General features: G+C 40.8%; 1 protein-coding gene across 3 annotated transcripts in view; it reads left to right on the forward strand.

Annotated features, from left to right (window-relative positions):
• stxbp5a (syntaxin binding protein 5a (tomosyn)) overlaps positions 1 to 24689 on the forward strand; it is a 101594-nt gene that overhangs the window by 29983 nt on the left and 46922 nt on the right. For all 3 annotated transcript variants that reach the window (XM_005914556.3, XM_005914557.3, XM_005914558.3), the window contains exons 4-6: positions 5295 to 5376; positions 6668 to 6768; positions 22730 to 22864. In XM_005914556.3, coding sequence (XP_005914618.1) covers positions 5295 to 5376; positions 6668 to 6768; positions 22730 to 22864 — 318 coding nt within the window. The remainder of the gene's footprint in view (positions 1 to 5294; positions 5377 to 6667; positions 6769 to 22729; positions 22865 to 24689) is intronic.

Genomic DNA, 24689 nt, shown 5'->3' on the forward strand with positions numbered 1-24689 from the left:
TACATCAAGCGATACAGAAAAGCATGGTCATTATAGAAACTTTGTCTTTGTCTCTAATTTGTCTTCCTCATTCTTCATCTGCTAAAATATTCGGTCAGTGTTGTTATAACACGTTAAAAGTCTGTGATGTGAAAACAATCCACAGGAATTGAAAGCTGTGTTGTTGTTTTTTTCCCACCCTGCCATGAAATTGCAGCACAAACACACTGCCAGAGGGAATTTGTATTTTTATAGGAAAGTCATTTTGACAAAGCATAAGAAAACATTTACTCGGCCCAGAGGTTTACAAAAACACAAGTAGAAGCTTTCTTTTACTGGATAAAGATTTAATCAGATATTGAGATCAGCAGAAAGGGCATTCAATAATAACCCGTACAAAACATTTTTATATAGCTGCTTTTGTTTAATGAATTGCTTGTTGGCCTGTTTAGTGATTTATTGACTCTTGTTGTTCCTTAATTAATCATTAGTTCTTTGAAATGTCAGCAAATGGTAAAAAGAAAATGTTGATTTTTGTCCTGCAGTTCCTCTATTTGCCTGAAGAGACACAACAACAATATAACACATAAAAAGAGGAAACAGGGCACTTTTGACAGTTTTGGTTACTCTTGATTGGATGCCGAGGGAATTGGTGCATGCCAATTGAGAAACACAGAGCAGAGGTAAACTCAAACTGAACTACACATGAGGAAATTCAGTCTATGGCCAGTTTCTTTTGGTCATACCCTCTTGTTGAGGGTATAAGCAAAAGTGAGCGACACTCACTGAAACAATTTTTAAAAAGCCAGTGTTTTCAACATATTTTGCAGCAGGATGTTTTCCTGATCACATCCCCAGGCTGTGTGTGTGTGTGCGTGTTTGTGTGTTCGCTTCATGATATCGTACATGTGGGATGGCTGCCTTCCTTCAGAGAGAAAGCAATAAGAGCAGTTTAAAAAGCACAACCTTAAATCCTTTCCTCTCTTTTACAGAGAGGAAGATTTGGTTGCCAGGCAACATTCAGACAGAGTTTTCAATTAAGCCACTTTGACTTAGATGGTCTGCACTGTCTCTGGGTCCAAACCATCTTAACTAACAGCAAGCCGGCCCTTCTGCTTGTTTGCTCGGCAGCTTTCTGCAAAGAGATGAAAGACAAAATGTGTACAAGGGCCACTTTCGCACTAATTATCCAAAAATGGTTCTTTAAACCCCCCCCCTCTGAAAAAACCCCAGAGTGATTTCATAAGGTGATGTCATGCAGGCTGATTTAGCTCCACTTTGTGACCTGATGGTTAAGAACAATTGTACTGCTGTTTACTTTGAGTTTTGTTGAAACAAAAAATCCTTGTTATCATTTACAGGCCAATAATATCATTTTCTTTTTTTATTTTAGAGGTCTGCTAGAATTGTTTTACATGCTTAAATATAAAAAAAACTGAGCGGCACATCTTTTTTTCTCTGTCTGAAATATTCTGTCTTTGCCCTTGTCCTGTCAAGCCTTTTCTAAGCCTAGTCTGCTCTGATCTAATATTTATTAATGCAATTTGCACTTCTGTCTTCCACAATGTCAGTCTTCAGTCTTACTTTTACTACTTTTAACTAACTTCCTTTTTACTTTTCTTGGTTTTTATCACTGTTGTAGATATATAAATTCCTGCACTACTTCATAGTATAAGCCCCTTTTATTTCAACTGTGCTGTTTATTGTAGACTGTACTATTTATTGTATTTTTGAATGTTCTAGGTCAGAATCAGACCTAGAAGTAGAGAGACTGCAGTTGCTATGCCATACAACGCAATCGTATTCGTATCGAAATTCTCAAAGTTGAGGCACAATTTCTAAATTATTGTACCTTTAAAACAAGTTGGACTAAACTCTGTATGGTGACATTAGCTACATTAGCCGTGCAAAGTACTGCCTCAGTTCCAAAAAAAGTTGGGTGATGTGTAATGAAAAAAACACTTATGTAATATGAACACAACATTTATATATTTATAATCATTCTCTCCCCCCTTACTTGCACATTTGGCTTACATTACCCTGTGACAGGTTAGCTAGTAGCGGTATGCTAGAGGAAAGAAGGCACACTAGGTCAAGTGGAGAGAGCACTGAGACTCTCATCCACTGGGTGTAAAAGGTTTGGTGCATGCTGATGAGCTCTCTGGCCCTCTGTTATATTCAGTATTCTCTTTTTTATTTCTTCATTTGTAGCCCCAAACTCAATACTGTCTGAGGAGTTTTGCAGTCACTAAACTTCTTCTTTATGTCCTCTGTCTGTGGTTTTTAAAAATTTCTCATGAACATTTTTGTAACCACACACAAATGCCATCACAGTGGTAGACATGCACCACATTTCTCCATAAAACCACAAAAGTTTTATGCAACGTGCCATTTCACAGCATTTTACTGTAAAAACATGTAAATGTCAAAATGGACGCTACAGTGCTACAAACCTGACTGCTCATCACTGCCTTTACTACCTGTTGAAGTTCAGGCTCTAGGTCCTCGGCTGGGGTTGGCACCCAGCTTTAACATCATTTTGGGTTCTTGGCTAGCTTATGGCTTTTTGTGCAGACGCTTACAAAGAGCTAACGTTGTGCTAGCAGTGCAATGTAGTTATTTCTGGCTTGGGAGCATTTTGTGCCATTGTGGTCTTGTCTTTTTGTGCAATAAAAATAAACCCAGTGCACATGTGTCCACTTCTGAAAAGCGGTAGATTGCCCCACTATTTTGTAAAATCAGCCGATTGTAGCACAATTGCACAAAAAGAAGAAAAAAATTGTTTGTTTGAACCTTTGTAACGCAAGTGATAGCATAATTGTAAATGTAATGTAATCACTGTGGCGTGGTATGCTGCTGCATCACTGAGAAATGTAATGTGATTAAATAGAATGTGTTGCTCCCAACACTGCAAATGATAAACCACATTGTAAACATTGTATCACATTGTATTTCTAAATAAATAGGTTAGCTTACGTGTGTGTAGTCTTCAGTCACTTTGCTACTCCTTAAGAAACAGAGAGCTACCTGCTGGTATGTCATTTTTTCATATGAAACCAATTTGGCAAACTCAAGAAGACGAATGCAGTTTTTAAATTACAGATTATGTTGAGTAACAACACCAGGTATAAAAGAAATTCTAGATGTAAAAGTAAAATTATTCAGTACGGACATTGAGGTTACAACTGGATTTGAAATAAAAACCAAACAAAACCCCCTTTCAGCAATTAAAACTCTGTTCTATAACAACCTGTTTTACCAGGTAAATTCCCTGTCAGGTATTTGTTGAGACTTTGCCCCAATATTTTTTCTTTCTGTAGCACCGTCCAAGATAAATATCACAAAGTGCTTTACAACAAAAACATTATTGAAAAAGAGGTGTCACTGGGTCCATAGAAGGACAGTGTGCAAAACCATTCAACATGAGCAACCAAAATAAACGCTGAATTAAATGTTATGTATAGAGAATATTTAGAAAAACTGTCAAGGGGTCCTAGGGCTTTCATTACCTTAGACATAATCCTGTTCAGGGTAAAACAGGGATTCAAATGAGTGGAAATTCTTCACAGTCCCATACAGATTCAACCAGCTCTTGATGAAAATATCCGGTTATTGAGTTGCTAAAAGCTAAAACTGGCTACCTGCTGCTGCCTAATGAGAGCTCCATGGTTAATGATGCAACAGTTCTCTGTGGATTCTTTGCTATGAGCGAACCTTGTGATTTACACATAATAATAAGATCAATATAAAACATACTGACTCGAGCTGGTTTAGGCATAGCCTTGTCCATGCTATCAGACAACACCTTGTTGTTAACATAGCTACAGATGACTAAATACAAAGGACTAAATGACCAAAAATACGAATAGAGTTCAGATAAATATATACTGTAGTGCGTGTATTTATATATACCTTCCTGTGTATTGAGGCCAAAAGAAGAATAAATGTGGAGGAAACGAAAAGCCTAACATAGCTGGGTGAATGCTAGCTGCGTTGAAAGCTTCGTAGGTGTTATGATCACCTGTAAAATACTTTGATAAAATATACCTATGTTTAGGGCTTATGGCACATGGCGCACTGTGTTGAGTGGGACTTGATTATTGGTGTTTGCATTCAGGTGAGATAAGCTTCTTCTTGTTTGTTGTTGCTGCCGCTACCACTGTTCAACCAACATTTCTCTCTCTGCCTTTGAATCATCCTGCTTCTTGTGTCTATGTAGATTCAAGAGAAATATCGAGCTCTTCAGGAAATTTACTGTAGCTGGCCACATGCCAAAACACACAACCCCCTCCCCTCGCATATTAATGATGAGCGATAGTGTCATCCCCAGAGTGCGGTGTCTTCATGTGCCCCCATATGAAAATTGACACCCCCTGCCTTAGTGCTGATACTCATGGGAAGAATAAAAATAATCAGTAAGCTCACCCACTCACTCTCCTCGAGAAAGGAAACTTGCTATTCTTTGCTAGACTTGTGCTCTTTCCTTCCTTTTTCCCCCTTTATTTATTTATTTTTTTTAAAGAAAGGAAAAAACTTCCATCGTTGTGTCTATTTTCTCTCTCTGCATCTGTTGTTAGAATTGTCAGTGTACAGTATATCCAAATGTGCCCTTTCTCTTCTTCTTCTTTTTTTTTCTTCTTCCTGCTCTTATTTGCTCAGCTGGTCACATAATATCCACCTCCTCTCTGCTGATTCATATTCTCTATACTTGAATTCATGACCCCACATTTCCATTTTCTCGCTGTCAATCTGTCTGTGTCTGTTCCTTACTGTAGCTCTGTTTTGTGTTGATTCTGTATATTTATTGCTATTTCTACAGAACTGCAGTCATCTACTGTAAGTGGCTTACTGTTTCCTGAGTTACATTTGCAGTGCAGACATACTGAGAGCGTACGGTTAAAATTAAATGCTCCTTAGTGAAACTGATCCCTGTGATTTTTATCTATAGGGTACATAATGAGCTAATATTTTAAATGAAATGTGTGTAAGGAGGAAGTCTTGCACTGTAAAGAGTTTTGTTGGAGGGGAGGAATGGGCTGAATCTCTGTTACCAGACCATAAAATTTACGTCACTGTGGATGTTTCGTTTTCCTTCCTAACAATTACCCAGGAACACATGTCATGACATTTAAATCAGGTGTCGTGACCCTCGAGCTTTCAAATGCTGAGGCACTTGTTCTTTTTTGCCATTTTTTTTTTCTTCTCTCATGCAGACACAGAACACACCGGCTTTCTCTGCACAAACAGAAACATGCGCTATTGCTTTGATGATCTCTTTGCTGGAACTGTACGTTCCTTGACTGAGAGCCTTTCAGGTTCGGGCGTCCTGGTGTGGAGTGTTACTGTCAGCATGAGAGTGGAGCGGCTGTCATCCAGCTACAGTTTCTCATCAATGAGGTAGGTTACAAAAACAGAGAAATGACTCCCATTTTTACTTGTGGTTACTTCTAACATACGCTTGATGACTGATTGCAGCTACTAGGCTGATTTTGCTATTTAAAACAACTGCTGTTTAGTCTTGAAATTTAGCAATCAACAGCCATGTCACGATTTTCTCCAACCTTCTTTGTTTCGTCATTGATCTTATCAGGTAATATTGAGCTTTTTCCAGTTTAGAACAATATGGCTGCTTGTGTTTGAACTATACTGATGCGTTGAAAGTTTATTGTGCCGAATTGATTTAAAAAACAATATAACATGAAGTTGTTTTACATCTTGTGGCAGTTTAACTGTTTTTTGGCTTGTTCCTTTTAATAACACAGTCACAGCACAACTTACCCAAACATTATTCTGCACCAGAAAACCTCTTATATAATTTTAAGCTACAATACTGTGCAAAAGTAGCTCGGTTAAAATCATTGTACAGTGCTTCAACAATGTTGATGTCTGGTCTCTGATGTCTTTTCTATAAAGGTACACTTTTACTGCATTGACAGTGTGTTTGAGATCATATTTTGCACGATGGTTCAAAATTTTACGGCACTTTTCTTGTTGTTGTCCAGTTTTCTCAAATCACTGCACAGCATGCTGAGATATGTCAACGGTTCTTTGATTAAAAAAAATACTATTTATGCCTGACTAACTGTGCTATCCTAGCTATTTTTTAAAGAATAAGCTAAAGAAATGAGAAATTATGAGGGTTTTTTTTTTTTTCAGAGTTGTCAGCCAGCCTGGACTGAAAGTCTGGCTCCTTGGAAGCAAAATATAAAGAAATGAGGGAGCAGCTCAAGACTTTTGCACAGTACTGTACAGGCCAGACACAAACATTTTTGACTACCTTTTCAGATTTTTATCACTTATGACCAGTGCAGTATTTCATACTTGGTGTTTCCGGTATGTGTGCTTGTGTGTGTTAGCATCTGTGTGGCTGTGACTCAGCAGCTCAAACGAACCCTTGGGGAGATCAAGATGATTTTTTTGTGCCTCCCACACACACACACAGACATACACTTATATACATCTTATGAATCATCATCGTTACCTGGGAGAAAGCTGCCTGATTTAAACTCAGTTCCCTGAGTTTCTAGGGAATGCAGTCTGACTAATACATGTCATGCTCGCAGACAAAATGTGCAGACGTGTTCATGGAAGCTTCAGTAGTATGTAGTTAATGACACTACCGTGTTTGTGTGAATGCTTTTCCTTTGTCACCTTCAAAAAAGGAAACTCAATGCCTCTGTTATGACAGGGGGCGCTGGTGAGCGCTTTGGCAGATGACACCGTCCACCTATGGAACCTGAGACAGAAGAGACCAGCCATCCTCCACTCCCTCAAGTTCAACAGAGAGAGGTAAGTGGGTCGCGCATAAAAGCTGCAGCTGGTCAGAAACACCGCATACTTAATTGAGTCCACTTGCTTTCCAGTTTTTCTCTCAGTTGTTTCTCTGCATGCTCAGTTAGACCCCACACCTGGTCTGGTGCAACATGAACCGTGATTTTCTGAGTAGGGTTAGTGTCAGTTTGCCGCCTGTTTCAGCTGTTAGTTTTTGCAGTCATACAGTGTGCAAACAGATGGTATTTCATTTGGCACATTTGTCTGTGCGCTTGCAAAACTGTGCACAGAGCACTGGAAGTGACAGAGAGTCTGATACTCTCGATTTCTCTCTCTGCTGGTCTCCAACTAAACACTTGGTATTTGGGTCACTTGCTTTGCCTTTGAGGTTTTTCCCATCACTGGGGCACAGGTGTGAAACCTACCCAAACACCTGAAGGTTTATACCAGTTTACACCATGCAGAGACACAAACATGTCATGAATAAAAACAGAAGTAATGTGAGTGATATTTTTTCAAGTAGTTGATCAGGTATGGTGATGTAAACCTTTTCTCCACTGGACAAATCTACCCTATTGTTACCCTGAAGAAGAAAAGCAGTCTATACATATTTGTTCGGCCACTTTGCATGTTTCAATCGACTTTAAGTTATTACCGTACTTTCCACACTATAAGGCGCACTTAAAATACTAATTTTCTCAAAAATCCACAGTTCCCCTTATAATCCAGGGCGCCTTATGTGTGAATTCTGGTTGTGCTTACTGACCTCGAACTGATTTTATGTGCTACACGGTGCTCAAAAATCAAAAATGCTTTAGTACGACTTTGGTAAGCGACGAAGCTGCACCGCTTAATGGATTGTCTGAGCATTACAGCTACCGTAGTCAGGAGCCTCAACGAGTAATCTGGGTCCAAAACTCAGTCTTCTTCAGGTCCCAAATCCACATATGGATATGTGGACCATATTATTGCTCGCTAGTATACCACTTCCTAACATTAGATTGTGATGTAAATTTCTGAAGAATCAACACTGTTTTTTGCCTATAATTGTATTGTGTTATGATAATTAAGGTGCCAGGATAGACATCTTCTCAGGGTTGCATCTAAAGGACAGAGGGAATGGTGCACATACTGGCAAAATTCTAAGTCATACTGTCTGAATACTGCATTTTTTTTAATGCAGTTTAAGTTCTGAGACACAAGTACAGAATCACCTCACCTCCAGGAAGTTAGTGTACACCCATCAGAGCCAATCATATCACTGGCCCACGATCTGTCACTGTGGAAAGCGGTGAAAGGGTTAAACCTCAGAACAAATGATCTGAGATGGCGATGATGTGATGGACAGGTGGCCAGCAGCAGCTTTTAGGGCGGATTGTGTTCTTGTGGAGGCGCTTGACTGCCTCTGACATTTAGTAAACATTGCCGCCCAGCCGAATGACCTCAAGACACAGCATCAAAGAAGAGCAGAGTTACTGCTAAGAGACGTCAAGACGGGAAAAAGAAGCTGCAAAGTCACTTGACACGTTTGAAATGGGAAAATTAGAGAAGACCGTTAAACTAATGCAATGGGAGCAACTGAAAAAATCTTAGGAAGAAGCTTAGAACAGTTAACGAATTTGAGATGGAAATAGAATAAGAAAAGAAAGCTAGAGATTACCAAAGAAGGTTATAAGGTAGGAGCAGGAGAATGGAGCATCCATTTAATTCATTCATGTTCTCAGCCCCATTCAGTTGAAATCAATACACATCATGTAACAAGTTGGAGAAAATTCAGATAACTGAGCTTCATGAAGAAGTCTTTCCAGTCAGACTCATTGGGAAAATCAGACTGACTATCTCTTCTGCCCTTCACAGGCACAATCTTGCTTGAGGTTTGAATTAACTTTTTATTTGCCCTGTGTATCCACAATATGAGTTTGCATTTTTTCTCAGGTATGAATAGATTTTTTTTACTTTTTAAAGACATACAACTTAGCTGAGGTGTTAATGATGGTAAAACCCTGCGGCAGACTGCTGACCTGCTCAGGATGTACATCGCCTCTCAACCGCTAGGATAGGCTTCAACTGCACCTTGATTCTGAATTAAATGAACAGAAGAAAATGGTTGGTTGTAGGTGTTAAAGTCCACTGTGTCATCTGACACAGCAGACAGTATCCTCACCCCCAACTATTTTGCAGTGAGGGATTGACCCTGGTTCTGCTGGAGGTTTCTTCCTGTTAAAAGTAAATTTTCGCTTCCCACTGTCACCTTGCTCATTGGGGGTTATCTGAATGTCGGGGTTTTCTCATACTATTGTGGGGTCTTGACGTTACTTCACTGTTATTGTGATTTGGCGCTATATAAATAAAACTGAAACAAATTGAGTCAGCTGTCTTTAGCTGGGCTATACTCATCCAACTTATACTGTAGATAAAAATTGGTGCTTCTCTATAGACAAGTGGTAATACTATAGAAACCTTAGTGTAGCTGTGTACATTACAGGCCTATCCGGTTGTTCAGTGATGACGCGACGAATCCTACTTCCGGGTCTAAAGTAGTCTGCGTTTAATATGGCTTTTGTGTTGTTAACATGTTTAATGTTTTGTATTTTCTTCTATTTGATCTCAAAAAACTCCTAAAACAGTCAGTGATCCCTGTTGACCTCCCTCAGCTTTTATTACCACTAATCATTTATTCAGTTCAGCTCAGTTTTTAAAACCTTAGGATGTAACTACAGCCCAGCCCATGCAGCAGTATATGAATGACTAACCTCGTATTGTGGATGGATTATCTCACTTGTTCTCCTGGCTGAAGTTTGGTCCTTTTACAGCATCCTGCCATGCGATTACATTTGTTCCTGACCACCGAGAACACTCACGTTAACTTTTATTGAGTGGAAAAAAAGTTAGCTTGTTTATATTATGCTAACATAGCTGTGTCGCTAGCGGTCACGTAGCACATAATTATATACCAGCTAGCCCAACTTCAGTAACCTTACAAACGTCACTGCTGTTTAGTTTTCCGTCTTCATTTATGCTGCAAGTGATAGCAGAGCTGTACGTTTTAATTTGTTTCCAAAACCCCGCAGTCAGGACATGCTATATTGTATTTAGATAGAAGCTAGCGAGCTAACTCCCTGCTAACTTCTAACTCTGTTAAATGTCATAAATTCCGTTTTCATGGATGCCTGGATGTTAAACTCAATTGTTACACCTGGTAGAGCAGAACGCTGATCATTTTATTAAAGATGAAAGACTTTAGACAGTTTTTCAACTCTCAGTAATGCCATAGTGATAGTTTGATATATGGACCTGCAGCGGAGTTTAGACCCAGACACGGCTAGTGACGTCAGACTGAACAATCGGATAGAAATGTGCATCAGTTGATTTGGGCTTACATATAAAATACCAGATAAGGTGAAGTTGATAAGGCTTTTTGGATGACTTCTTTGGACTAAACATACAATGATAGGTGTGTAGAAGCTAATGGGTTTAAACTTTAACACTATTATAAATCAGCTTACTATTATATGCTGATACCTCCCATAGGTATTTTTATTAAAACAACTGATCTTTGGAATTACTTAGATTTTGTAGGACCTCATGCACATTCAGCTTTTCTGTCACACCGTTAAAAAGAAGCTACAGATATCTGTAATCCTTGCTTTGTTTATGTTTGTGTTTGTGCGTTTTTTTTAAGTGTGCACCCCGATCATACTTTCTGTAGCTGTCAAAAGAAAGAAATACCATGAGGTCATGTTTCTCAATAGATATCACACCTTGAAGTGTCATCTGAAGTTAAGAGTGAGTGTTCTAGTAAAGCCAGAAAACTTTCAATTATTTGTAAGGCCAAGATGTCGGTCACCCACTGCAATCCAATCCCATCTTTTTTTCCTTCTTGCCCTCTCTGACACTTTGTTCAAAGCTTGACTTGAACTTGCCAGAGGACAGAGCAGCTGTGAACTCCATCAAGAAAAGCACTGACTCACGCATCCAGAACTGTGACAGCAGCTTCTTAACAGGGTGAAAAATACTCCACCATAGTAATAAAAATTATAATAATAATGTTAAGTCATAGTAAAGTTAAGACAACATTCAAAACAAATATTATGACAGCTTGTGGTTGTAGATGGACTTAACTTGGCGTAATGAACAAAATTCCTTTGGCTCTGCGCTTCACTGCAGTCAGTGGTTATTGCTTAATCTCTTGGTGATGACAAATCTGTGACACGTCTGGAAAGTTCCAGCGTTTACCACAAAGCCACAAATTGTTTCTTTCTTTCCGTGATTATCGAAACACGATAAAGCGCGTTAATTAATGAGAGGGATAGAGGTGCCAGTAGACAGATTATTTAACTTTGGAGAGAGCTGGGCTTGCTGTTTCTTCCTGCTAAGCTAAATGCCTCTTGGCTCAGGCTCTGTATTTAATGCACAGACATGAGGGTGCTATTGATTTAGCCAGCTGCAGTATCTCTCAGTAAGAAAGCAATTACTGCAAACGTGTCGCCCAAAATGTTGCACTATTCCTTTAATGGATGTTTTGGTTTTGGACGGCACTCGCTTTCGACAGCTTTCTCGCCAGCAGATCAGTCTTTATGACTGCTATCTTTAAAACGGTAACTTCACTTTTACTATTGATAAGGCTGTAAAATGTGGAGAAGCTAAAGAAAGCGAACTATATTTGGTGATTAATGGCCAAAAAATGTAGTTTGGTTAGTAGGGATGCTGGGAAATTTTGTTTCTCCGTGTATGCCAAGTTGCTTGATACCTGGGGTCAGAGTGTGGGCTCTTCCATGATAGAAATATCACTGTTGAGCCACCACAGCCCACTTCCTATCATCTTTAGGCCCGTTCAAGTGCTCTAAACAGATCTTTCATTCCTCCCTAATTGGGCCCTGATCAGAATTTGAGTTGATGATTGAGAGCAGTGTTGCAGAAAGCCCCTCGAGCATCAGTATCCATACACATTAGGCAACAGGGAGATGAGAGAAAGGAAGAGAGGATGAGCTGAGACACACTGGGCCTCAGCCAGAGAGCAGTGAGTCAGTCTGTGGGAAGGAGTGTGGGGGGAAAAAGAAATCCTGCCGAGTCATTCTGGCGTAGGATGCTCTCGTCACCTCCTGGCCTCACAGGAATGCATTGCAGATGTAGATGTTATCGTCAAAATAGGGTGATATGATACGAGATAATGGTGGGAGAGGTGGGAGTGTGTGCTTGCAAAAAAGTGACACCTAATATTTTATGTTCTCCGTGGTAAGATTAAGGAAAGTCTGTTTTATAAATACTACCTCTTTGTATTCCTCTTATACTTCAGTGAAGCTGTCTGACAGTCAATCAAGGTGACTTAATAATAAGCCTAAAGTCACAGCCTGCTATCACAGATTTTTTTTGTACTTAGGAGTTTGCTGACATTGGGAGTGCGTCAATCAAATGTCTTAAAAATGCTTGAAAAATGAATTATTCAGTTCAGCAGACTTTGCTCAGAGATATTTGGCTGATTAAAGCTGCTGCAGGGCTGATGATTTCGATTTGATTCACTCCACAACTTTCTCCCCAGCTTCTAACCTTGCACACATGCATTGAAACATGCAAAGGTGAAAAAGTATGTGCATGTTTTTGAGCATTGGCACCTTAGATTAAAATCCCCTAACCGCTTTGGGGTATTAGAAGCTTTCATTCTCATGGATAATTTGCTATGTTTAAAGACTGTTCAACTCTTACACGACTTTTTTTGGCTGCTGTAACTGCTTGACAATGGTGATGTCATTTTTATGGAGATTTCTTTTTGTTCGCTGTCTGTGTCTGAATCACTCTAATCCAAATAATCCAATTTAATCCAAATAATACCAAAGAAATCCAAACTATTGTAAAATTTCAGACTTTGAATAGCTTTTGAAAGAGAATATTGGCAAGAAACACAGTGAGTAAAATGAAACAATGATTAACTTTGTCTTCATCCTCTCCTCCCATTGTTTACAGATCAAACATATTTATAAACAATATACATTTATGTTCATGATCACCCCTGTTAATATACACTCACCCCTTCATTAATTGCAGCTTGCTCGTGTTGGACCTTCTTTTGCCTTCAGAATGGCCTTACAGTGGGGCAAAAAAGTATTTAGTCAGCCACCGATTGTGCAAGTTCCCCCACTTAAAATGATGACAGAGGTCAGTAATTTGCACCAGAGGTACACTTCAACTGTGAGAGACAGAATGTGAAAAAAAAATCCATGAATCCACATGGTAGGATTTGTAAAGAATTTATTCGTAAATCAGGGTGGAAAATAAGTATTTGGTCAATAACAAAAATACAACTCAATACTTTGTAACATAACCTTTGTTGGCAATAACAGAGGTCAAACGTTTACTATAGGTCTTTACCAGGTTTGCACACACAGTAGCTGGTATTTTGGCCCATTCCTCCATGCAGATCTTCTCGAGAGCAGTGATGTTTTGGGGCTGTCGCCGAGCAACACGGACTTTCAACTCCCGCCACAGATTTTCTATGGGGTTGAGGTCTGGAGACTGGCTAGGCCACTCCAGGACTTTCAAATGCTTCTTACGGAGCCACTCCTTTGTTGCCCGGGCGGTGTGTTTTGGATCATTGTCATGTTGGAAGACCCAGCCTCGTTTCATCTTCAAAGTTCTCACTGATGGAAGGAGGTTTTGGCTCAAAATCTCACGATACATGGCCCCATTCATTCTGTCCTTAACACGGATCAGTCGTCCTGTCCCCTTGGCAGAAAAACAGCCCCATAGCATGATGTTTCCACCCCCATGCTTCACAGTAGGTATGGTGTTCTTGGGATGCAACTCAGTATTCTTCTTCCTCCAAACACGACGAGTTGAGTTTATACCAAAAAGTTCTACTTTGGTTTCATCTGACCACATGACATTCTCCCAATCCTCTGCTGTATCATCCATGTGCTCTCTGGCAAACTTCAGACGGGCCTGGACATGCACTGGCTTCAGCAGCGGAACACGTCTGGCACTGCGGGATTTGATTCCCTGCCGTTGTAGTGTGTTACTGATGGTGACCTTTGTTACTTTGGTCCCAGCTCTCTGCAGGTCATTCACCAGGTCCCCCCGTGTGGTTCTGGGATCTTTGCTCACCGTTCTCATGATCATTTTGACCCCACGGGATGAGATCTTGCGTGGAGCCCCAGATCGAGGGAGATTATCAGTGGTCTTGTATGTCTTCCATTTTCTGATGATTGCTCCCACAGTTGATTTTTTCACACCAAGCTGCTTGCCTATTGTAGATTCACTCTTCCCAGTCTGGTGCAGGTCTACAATACTTTTCCTGGTGTCCTTCGAAAGCTCTTTGGTCTTGGCCATGGCGGAGTTTGGAGTCTGACTGTTTGAGGCTGTGGACAGGTGTCTTTTATACAGATGATGAGTTCAAACAGGTGCCATTCATACAGGTAACGAGTGGGGGACAGAAAAGCTTCTTACAGAAGACGTTACAGGTCTGTGAGAGCCAGAGATTTTCCATGTTTGAGGTGACCAAATACTTATTTTCCACCCTAATTTACGAATAAATTCTTTACAAATCCTACCATGTGGATTCATGGATTTTTTTTTCACATTCTGTCTCTCACAGTTGAAGTGTACCTCTGGTGCAAATTACTGACCTCTGTCATCATTTTAAGTGGGGGAACTTGCACAATCGGTGGCTGACTAAATACTTTTTTGCCCCACTGTAATTCTTCATGGCATTGATTCAACAATGCGCTAGAAACATTCCTCAGAGATTTTGCTCTATATTGAAATGATAGCATTACACAGTTGCTGCAAAGCTTCACATCCATGATGCAAATCTCCTGTTCCACCAAATCCCTAAAGTGCTCTTTTGGATCGAGATCTGACTGTGGATACCATTTGTGTATAGTCAACTAATTGTTATGTTCAAGAAACCACTTTGAGATGATTTGAGCTTTGTGACATGTGACATGGTGCATTATCCTGCTGGAAGCATCCATCAGAAGATGGATAATACTCAAGTAGGCTGTGGTGTTTAAATGATGCTCAGTTGGCACGAAGGTACTAAAATTTCCCCCACACACCATAACACCAATAGCAGCCTGACTCGTTGATATAAAGCAGGATGGATTCATGCTTTCCTGTTGAATACACCAAATTCTAACCCTCCCATTTGAATGTTGCAACAGAATTTGACACCTGTCAGACCAGGCAACGTTTTTCTAGTCTTCTGTTATCAGATTTTGATTAGTGCAGGTGAATTGTGAACTAATCCAGCACCTAGTGTGGTCTTCTGCTGTTGTAGCCCATCTGCTGCAGTTTCGATTATATGTATTATGTGCCCTTCTGTATACACTGGCTGTAACAAGTGGTTATTTGAATTACTGTTGGCATCCTATCAGCCTGAAACAGTGTCTTTGGACCTCTGGTGTCAACAAAGAATTTTCACCCACAAAACTGCTGCTCACTGCATATTTTCTTTTTCTTCCTTTTATCATTCTCTGTAAACCTTATAGATGTTTATGCAGGGAAAAATTCAGCAGGTTGACTTGTCTGCATTTGTAAATGTTTTGAATTGCTGCCATGTGATTGGCTGATAAGGTATTTGCATTAATGAGCAGTTGAAAAAGTGTAACCAATGAAGTGGCCAGTGAGTGTATTTGCAAACAGGAATGTGAATTAATATAAAACCACACAGGACAGCTTCACTGGAAACAAATTTGTTTCATATTACTGTCTATTTAGCCATTCTGCACCCTGTGGTCTGTGCTGAAGGATAGCATGGTAAAATGTTGTTCAGAAAAAAGGAAAGTGTCACAAGATCAAGGCAGCGTAGATCAAAGTATTGTAACTGGTGATTTCTAATTACAGGCGCGAGCAGATTACTGGATGATCCTCACTGATAGGAACGCCACATAAAACCAGGCTTTATAAAAGATGACTTTCTGGAGTGTCCCCTCTCCACAATTAATTCACAGCGAACCGTACTGTCATACGTCTAGCTCACATTGCAGTTAGTGTCAGAGTTGTGTTGTGCAGCAGGTGTCTGTCATTTCTGAGGCAGTGTGCTTGGCTCCGAGCCTGCAACCAGCAGCTGTGTGGTGACCACTTGAAGCTGGAGGTTTCACCAGGAGACGCGTGCATGCACAACAAGTGTGAACACAGTGACACACACGTAATGACAACTGCACAAACAACTGAGTGCGTGTTTGCACACACGCACAAAGAAATGGACACACACATAGACAGTAACACACTAACAAACTGCAAGGATAATTTGTATAATTATGCTTCACAGTTGGCCCTTATATTCTGGCAGTTGACTTGTATATGCTCATGGATCAAACCTATTTATACACAACATACAGTACATTTGCACACAATACATGTGCAATTACATTAATTCATATCAACAGCTGGGGAGCACGTAATAACCACACACACACCCATTTGCACTCACATATACAGACAGACAGTAAGCATAAATGCAGTAACAACTACAATATGTTTGCATTTTACAAAACCATCGCTCATGAAATCGACGCATGCTCACATGCAAGCCCTCATATGCATAGACGAGGCACATCTGCTTGTGCAGTGGACCGTCTGCTAGATAAAAGGATCCCACAAGTTATCATGAATATCCGTGTTGCTGTTACATTTCCTCTGGTTAAGTGCATCTGTACAAACATGTGCATCTCTCTGATAATCTGTCCACATGTGAGTAAGCCACTAAAAATCACGTTTTTAGTGGTTTCAACTATAGTATCTGGTATATGGTTCGTTTTTTTCCTAAGAGATTTTGAAGTGTGTATATAACACTATTCTTGAAGAAAGAGATATATGGAAACTGTTGAGATTGGTAAACACACAAAATCAAATCAGCAACCTTTAAGCCTTATCATGTCCCTGCTTTGCGTAGATGCATCTTACACATGGACGTGAAAAATCTGGGTTACATTTATTTTTTTGAAGATTTCAAAAGGTCAGTCACTGCAAAGTACTTTCCACAATATGCTAAAACTTGATTTTGATTTTGTCATGAACCTAGTATGATGAAAGCTAAGCTCTTCCACTTTATAATAGTACAAGACTGTCCAAAGGCCTTGAGCCACACCTTACTCCTCTACACTTTGCTTCTGGGGAACCATTCATTCTTCAGTTTTTAAAAAGTCCTTGGCTTTGTGAACCTTTGAGTTATGAACCATTCAAGCGCAAAAGAGCCATCTAGCCCAAGGGATAACCAATTTTTAATTGTAGACACAATGTTACTAGCATTTTGTTGCAAAACCACAAAGTTGTTCCATTTCTTTAGCTGAATTTACAAAAAATGCTAAACATAACACATTTTGACAGGCATAAAATATCATTTTTGCACCAAAAAAGTGATTCCCAAAGAGCTATTAGCTGGAAACCTGGTGTATCTAGGCATGATGCATGTGTCTCTAAAGAATTTGCAAACATTTCTTTGGAAGAAGTGGCAAGGCAGATGAACGGCATCTGAAAATCATGTCCTTGGGTTCTGACACAGGATCTGTTTCAGGTCTTTGCAGGTTGATTTATCTACACTTTGCCGAAAGCTCGTGAAAAATGATCTCAGGTGACTGTTAAGAAGGGGAAAAGGTGGCAAAATGCCAAATTACACAAGAACTGGACTGAAAATCAGTGGCAATAGGTCTTATGGACTGATAAATCTATGAAAGTTGTGGTTCAAATCATCAACAGTATAAGGAGAGAGGTACAACAATGTATGTCCACAGCCATCTGTATAACATGGTGGAGGCTCTGTCATGGTTTAGGGTGAATTTCAGCCAGTGGTGGTGGGGGTCTTCACAAAATATGATGAAATAAAGAACACCAAAAATTCCCCTCCAGGGGCAAGGGTACCTAGACCCGGTTTGTAGAGTACGCTTGGGGAGTGTGATTGTGTGTACAGCGTCTCTTTATGTCTGTCTCCACGTTGGTTGAGTGTGGAGTGAGTGCACATGAGAGCATGAGGGTGGGAATGGATGTTTGTGTCTGTGTGTGCCTGTATGTCTGTGTCTATATGTCAGGTTGGGTATCAGACGCCACCTCTCTGGGGACACCTCAGGCCCTCCAAGGTTTGGAGGCCTATCTCCACCCACCACCACTTCCCCTGCCGGTGGCGGACTCCCTCAGGTGTCGGTGTGCTGGTGGTTCTTTGTGTCTGGGGGTGGGCGTCCGGGTACACACCGGCTCACTCCTTGGCGGCCGCTTGTCGGGGCCTGGGGCCTGGGGCTCGCTCGGGCCCCCTTTGGAGGTGGGGTGCCCCCGGCCTCTCGGCCTGGGGCTCGGTCACTCAGGCACAGCTGGGGGCCGGCGGAGCTCACGGGCGCGTCACTGCAACTCCCCCTGGCTTCTGCTCCGCGGCTGCTGGGCGAGCCCTCATCTGGGACTCTCCTCAGCTCTTACTGGAACAGTGGCGCGGCTGCCCCTCTGTTGGTCTTCCATGGTCTCTTGTGTTCTGGGGGCCTCTGGATGTCTGGAGTTTTGATCTCCTCCATACCCGCTTCACACCCTGGAGGACGGGGCTGTGGCCCCCCCACACTCCCTAGCAGATCATTACATGGAGAAACCTTTGGAATGCAAGCATGCTGATCCACACAGGTATGCACACAGGTGTACACATGGGTATTCACAGACGCGGACTAAAGCTTTCTTGGCTGCTGCCTCAAAGCACACTGTGCGCTGTCTATCTTGCGTGCTGCACAATATCGTTTATTATTTAGTAACTATTGATATCTATGACTAGCTAGTTTATTGTGATGGTGCTTTGTTTTTTCTATTATTATGTTGCTCTTTGTTGTTTGCTGTCTCCTCTGTTTGTTTGTTTGTTTTTTTCTCCATACAGGTGACCCAGGAGTTGTTTATTTTTCCCCCCCCTTCTCACCGTCTCTTCTCCCCTTTGGTTTTCTTTCTCTCTCTCCCCCTCTTTCTCTCATTCATTCCCCCTGTCCTATTTATTAAAAAAAAAAAAAAATGACAAAGGCTGCAATAAATCCATTATTGCACGCAATTTCGCTTACTGCTGTTTCTGATGTCATTTAAAAAAAAAAAAAAAAAAAAAAAAAAAGAACACCAAAATGTACCATCAGATTTTGATTCACCATGCAATACCATGTGGAAATCACTGGATTGGCAACAGTTTGATTTGTCAGCATGACAGTGATCCCAAACACATTGGGAACATTAAGAGCAAAACAAAAAGCAGTCAACATCCAAAAAGAGTTTTAAATGTCCTTTAAGAAGCCTAGAGAACTATTCCTGAAGACTACTTAAAGAAATCACAAGAAAAATCACTCAAGAAGGTTCAGCCTCTGTTGAAGAATAAAGGAGGTCATACAAAATATGAGTTAAATGTTGTTTTATGTCTCTTTGCATGTGTTATTTTGGAGGCTTGGTATATGATGCAGCCTGCTGCCTCTCCAAAAGTATGAATATATTTATTTGTTAAAGCAGAGCATGGAGGCAGAGAGGGGAAGAGCGTGTGTTATAGTAAGAGCTGCTGCTGATCTCAGTACAGCCCCGGAGCAACAGTGTGAGATCGACTCCCAGAGTGAATGAAAAGTTTTAAAATGCTTTAAGCTACCGAACAGCTTTGCGAAGTAAGTTTTGGAGGAGATGCAATTACTAATGTTCACTGGCAACATCCATATGCTGCACATGGAGACACAAATCCTGATAACTAGAGATCGAGTTACCCGTCATGCTTCAACAGGGTATTTTTTTTTGCATATGTATAACCAAGATCACAGTTTCTATTATTTAGTTGTATCTCTAATAGGGATGGGTACCGGTATCCGGTGCCATTATGGCACCGGTTCTGACATAAATGGTAGTAACCAGACCGAAAAGCAGCGTACATTTCAGCGCTTTATTTCGGTGCTTTTTTTTCCTGAGCTGTGATACACTTTAGATTCTAGCCAATCATTTTACGTTTCTGAGGATAGTAGGCGGGTCCAGGTATGTACGTTCTTTTAGAGCAGAGCTACAGATTAAAAATGCCCAAGGCGAAGCGGTCAAAAGTCTGGCTGTACTTCACAGCAAAATATACAAACAAAGCAGCAACAAGTGCTTTAAGCTGATACTGTGATACTGTCAAAGGAGGTAACACCTCGAATCCAATGAAACACCTGGTGATGCATAGCGTTTTTTTTTTAAAGCCGAGAAATGCGCCGTATTTGATAGCTTGCTGCGAGACCTCACACGGTGCACATCTACTGCGGGTGTGGTACCTGTTATCTGACCCGGAGTTAGCAACATCCCCCAAAAACCCGAAGAGGAGAGTCCTGGCCCCTAGCCCTGCCAGTATAGCAGAAATGATGACTATGATGATGGCAGCAGCAGCTGTTCTTCTCTGAGTGAGTAGCTTAATGTTGTTCGTGTGTAATTTACGCTGAGTAGGCTAACCGCGTTATCAAATTAATGCATGTAAGGTGAACTAGCAAACATCATCATAGCTACATGCGGCTGTCTTCTTGTTTGATGGCAGATACTCCCTTCACCCTGGCCAAAAAGGCTAAAATGACCAAAGAAAAAGTGGGGAACAGTTAAACATGAGAGGTTTTTGGACAAAGTTTGTGTTTTTTCCATTGATTAAGCACTGCTTCCAGCCCAGAGTGATGCCATAAAAAAGGCTAACATTGTTATCTTTTTTCAAAAAAACAGGTGAACATGAGAGGTTTTTGGACCAATTTTGTGTTCTCCATTCTTTAAGCACCGGTTTGAGCACCGTTTAAGCACCGGCACCGTTTCAAAAGTACCGGTTTGGCACCGATATCGGATAAAACCTAAACGATACCCATCCCTAATCTCTAAAATGCTTTTGCACATTAGTTATGCTCAATTGAATCATCATTGAATCATGCAGAAAATGGGATTGCATATTTTTTATAATTATAAGGAATTGTTTTAATATTGCGTATAGGGCTGCCACAAACGATTATTTTGATAGTCGACTAGTCACCGATTATTTTTGCAATTAGTCGACTAATCAGATCATGCATCCATTAGACGTAAAACGTACAGCTTATTGCATCAGCATGCATTTGCGCTTATATAGCTATCATTAGCTTACAGTTTGAAGTGTTTAAGTTATGTGCTAACTAAAAATAAAGACAAGATGATAGTTTATTAAACTTTTAATAAAATTTTCAGATTGCCTCGGTGAAGTTTAATAAACTCCTTGCTATCTAAAATATGACAGGACACTGGAGTAAATTCTCGACCATCTCACGCTTCTGATAATCAGTTTTCTGTTTGACATTTATTCAGCTGTGTGAAAACTGTAACTTTAATATCAGCCAAACCGATTTACTCAGGAACAAATAAAACACTGAAAAAAGCCAAACAGTAACAGTTTTAAGTTATCTAAGTGACTTATATATCATGTTTAACCTGAGTAACGAAAGACCGCGGTGGGTTTGAAAACAATTTGCCGGGAGTCCGGTGTTCTCACGGGCTGTAGTGAGCCTTGAACCCCGGCTAGCTATCGAGCTGGTGGGTAACAGATGTCTCCGAAAACGTCGGAGCACTTTTGCAAATATCTCTCTCTCTCTTGATAAACCGAGCAGATATTTGAAGTTTACACAGCTACATTCACCATTGTTTGAAACTTGAAATGGCTGAGCTATGAATTCTGGGATATGTTGGGCCACAAAGGATACGCCCGACCCATCCTTCAAATCTGGGGAAAAGTAAGACGCATTTGTCGGCTGCATTTGCAGAAGGCTTCGAATTTGGAAAGCCTTCGTCACGTTGCTGTAACGTGATCGGCCTTCAAATGCGGCCTCCGAAGGATGCGGCCCCTGAATTTGGACACAGCTACGATACAGGAGTTGCTTTTTCTTCGTCGGGGTTTAACAGCAGCTGACATCCTTGTACACGCATCTTCTGTTTCAGTCCGTTATTACACTCTTAAATCCTACTACTTATTCCTGCGTCTTTCAGGATTTTACAAGGCTTTAAACGACATGTCGACTATTAAATTTGCCGTCTACGATTTTGATAGTCGACATAATCGTGACTGGTCGGCTAATCGTGGCAGCCCTAGTTGCGTATGGTTAATTTAATCCTTCATGATATAGTACAGAGCCTGATTTTAAGTAAAGTTTTTTTTTAATTCATCCCTGCCAAGGTACCAAGATAAATGTAAACCATATTCTGTTTTTTCTCAAAGCATTTTGTTGACACACTGCCTCCACTTAATCTGTCTTTGATAGCAGCAAATTGACAGCAATTGTGCCAAGTGACTTTGCTGTTAAACTTGAGCAAACCCGTCAGCACTGAGGAGGAAGTACGTCGCTGTACCATTGTTAGAAGTACTGAACAAGAAGTGCAGCTTTATTTCTCCTCCTGCATGGATGGCTTTCTCAGCTGATGAAACTTATGGGCTTTGTCCTATAGATACAAGCTTCTCAGCACCACAGGTGTGGCTCAAACCACCGTGCAGAATCAAAAGGATCGCTGGAGGAGCCGAATAACCTTGAAGTATTAGCAAGCCGGATTAGCAAGGTTGTACATTACTATTCCTCAGATGGATTGAAAGTTGAATTGGAGAATGGATGAAAGAACAAAATGATGAAAAAGGGATGAGAAGATGAATGGATAAGGAGGGAAGGGTTTATAACCTCTCATTAAACTTGAGTCTGATTGATGGATAAAAGGAGGAGATGTGGGTGATAATGAAAAAAAACGAAGAAAATGATGGCTGCCTCTTTGCCCTCATGTATCCTGTGGGTGTAGCGGAAAAGGGTCTGATTGAATGACTCAGAAATCTCTTTGGTTTGCCACTCTCATCTTGACTGCTTCGACCTGGTGGAGTGGTAAATAATCCTCTCATAGTTTTGCATAATTTGTCGTGTTAGAATAAGACTGAGTGATTTTCAAGAAGCTTCTTACTTTTGGCTTTCTGTCTTCCTCTGAGGTTTTGTCCACATTTTCTTTTCCTCCCTTTCCTCTGTTTCTAACACTCCTCTCCTTCTGTCCACAGAATAACTTTCTGCCACCTGCCCTTCCAGAGTAAATGGTTGTACATCGGCACAGAACGAGGGAACATCCACATTGTCAACGTGGAGTCCTTTATGCTCTCAGGCTACGTCATCATGTGGAACAAAGCCATTGAACTGTGAGTGGCCCTCGTTTTTTTTGTTTTTTTTACCCTCTGATGCTCTCTTCCACATTGTGTCCTGAAAGCTTTGCTTTTGTCTTATACTTAAAAACCTTCATAGGTTTTGTCTCACATGACGGGGTGTCTTATCCAAAGAGAATCACCGATAAGTGGATCAATATATAGATTTTGTTAGAGTTGAACTCATATCAGCGACACTCCAATGAGGACCTTGGGGTCTTGTGACTGACCTTGAAAACAGAAGAATGCCGTTTGACGTTTTACCGGTCAAAAGGTTATTGTATTCAAAATGTAAGGAGATAAGAAAGAATCATTAGTCACTGTATCATTTCCACTCCCAGTATCAGATTCAAGCTAGTAAGGGACCTGTCTCTTTGCTGTTTGAATGGATCTGTCAGCTTGACAGGCTCCATTTTGGTTCCCTGCTGTATAGACTTAAATTATTCACTGGAGCATTTTGCTTCATGCTTTCCCCTCATCTCCAACTGTGCATGTGTGTCTGCGTGTGTGTGTGTGTGTGTGGAGACGGAGTGAAAAGAGTAGGAGGGAGAGAGGGGGTGGAACAGGTGTCTGCCGAGATCAGTGTATGGTACACACAGACGTCTCGTCTCGTCGACAGGGCTGCAGGGAGGAAAAGGTGAGAGTGAGCGTTGGGAGAGAGAGAGAGGGAGAGAAAGAAGAGGAGGGGAGAAGAGTGGAAAGGATGACACAGGGCTTTTGCCTGAGGGAAAGGACATGTAGAGATCAAGAGTGATATAGGAATGGAGTAGGACAGAAGGATAAATGCAGGTAAGAGAGGGCAGGGAATGATCGCCCAGAAGAATGAAGTTGCACGGATAAGTCAGAGAGGCAGATGAAAAAGTTTTCCAATTAAAGAAAAAAGGGCAAAGGGGGAAAGCAAGGAGTAATAATGTGTGATGGAGAGTAGATATGGATGATGGTGAGGTAGATACCGGGGTGCCTTTTGACTAAAGGACAAACAATAACTTCCACGCTGTTCCCCTTCACCTTCATAATGTCTGTTCACCTTCCCTTGGCATCCTCTGCCACCCATAAATTGTTTCAGTGACTTCTATTTCAATGTTTGTCCGGTGGGAAATGAAAGAGTAAAGACTTTTGCACTATGAGAAATGTATTCATCTCTGGAAGAATATTTAAATAGCAGTTTATTGGGCATCAGCTGCATGTACAGCCAGTTGAGTTAATACTGCATATGTATATGTTAACATTGACTTCATGGAAATAGCGCTTTCTCTTTTACTCCCAAATTCATTAAGACTCTCACACACAGCTTGTGGTATGCTACCAGTGCACTCGCCATAACAACTACCGTAGGAACAATATCTGATTTGAAATGTGACGTTTTAGCTGCTTTAAATATGGCTGCTTCACCAAAAGTTACACTTTTGTTTGTTGAGTTTCAAAATATTTGTGATATTCTCCAGAAAATGTGAAATTGTGAAAGTTTAAAGTAAAAGCTTACCCTACTCTTCTACCTTCTTCAAAGTAGTAATCTCAAAAATTACTCAATTTCCCATTTTGATATCACAAATTGCAAAAACGTCCATGTTGGAAATAATAAAAATCTAGTCCTTACATCCGGTCGTTAAGTCTGACGTCACTAGCCGTGTCTGGGCCTAAACTCCGCTGCAGGTCCATATATCAAACGATCACTATGGCATTACTGAGAGTTGAAAAACTGTCTAAAGTCTTTCATCTTTAATAAAATAATCAGCGTTCTGCTCTACCAGGTGTAACAATTGAGTTTAACATCCACACATCCATGAAAACGGAATTTATGACATTTAACGGAGTTAGAAGT

Source organism: Haplochromis burtoni, unplaced genomic scaffold (genome assembly GCF_018398535.1).
Source record: "Haplochromis burtoni strain Fernald_Lab_line unplaced genomic scaffold, NCSU_Asbu1 Contig_8, whole genome shotgun sequence".
Taxonomy (NCBI): domain Eukaryota; kingdom Metazoa; phylum Chordata; class Actinopteri; order Cichliformes; family Cichlidae; genus Haplochromis; species Haplochromis burtoni.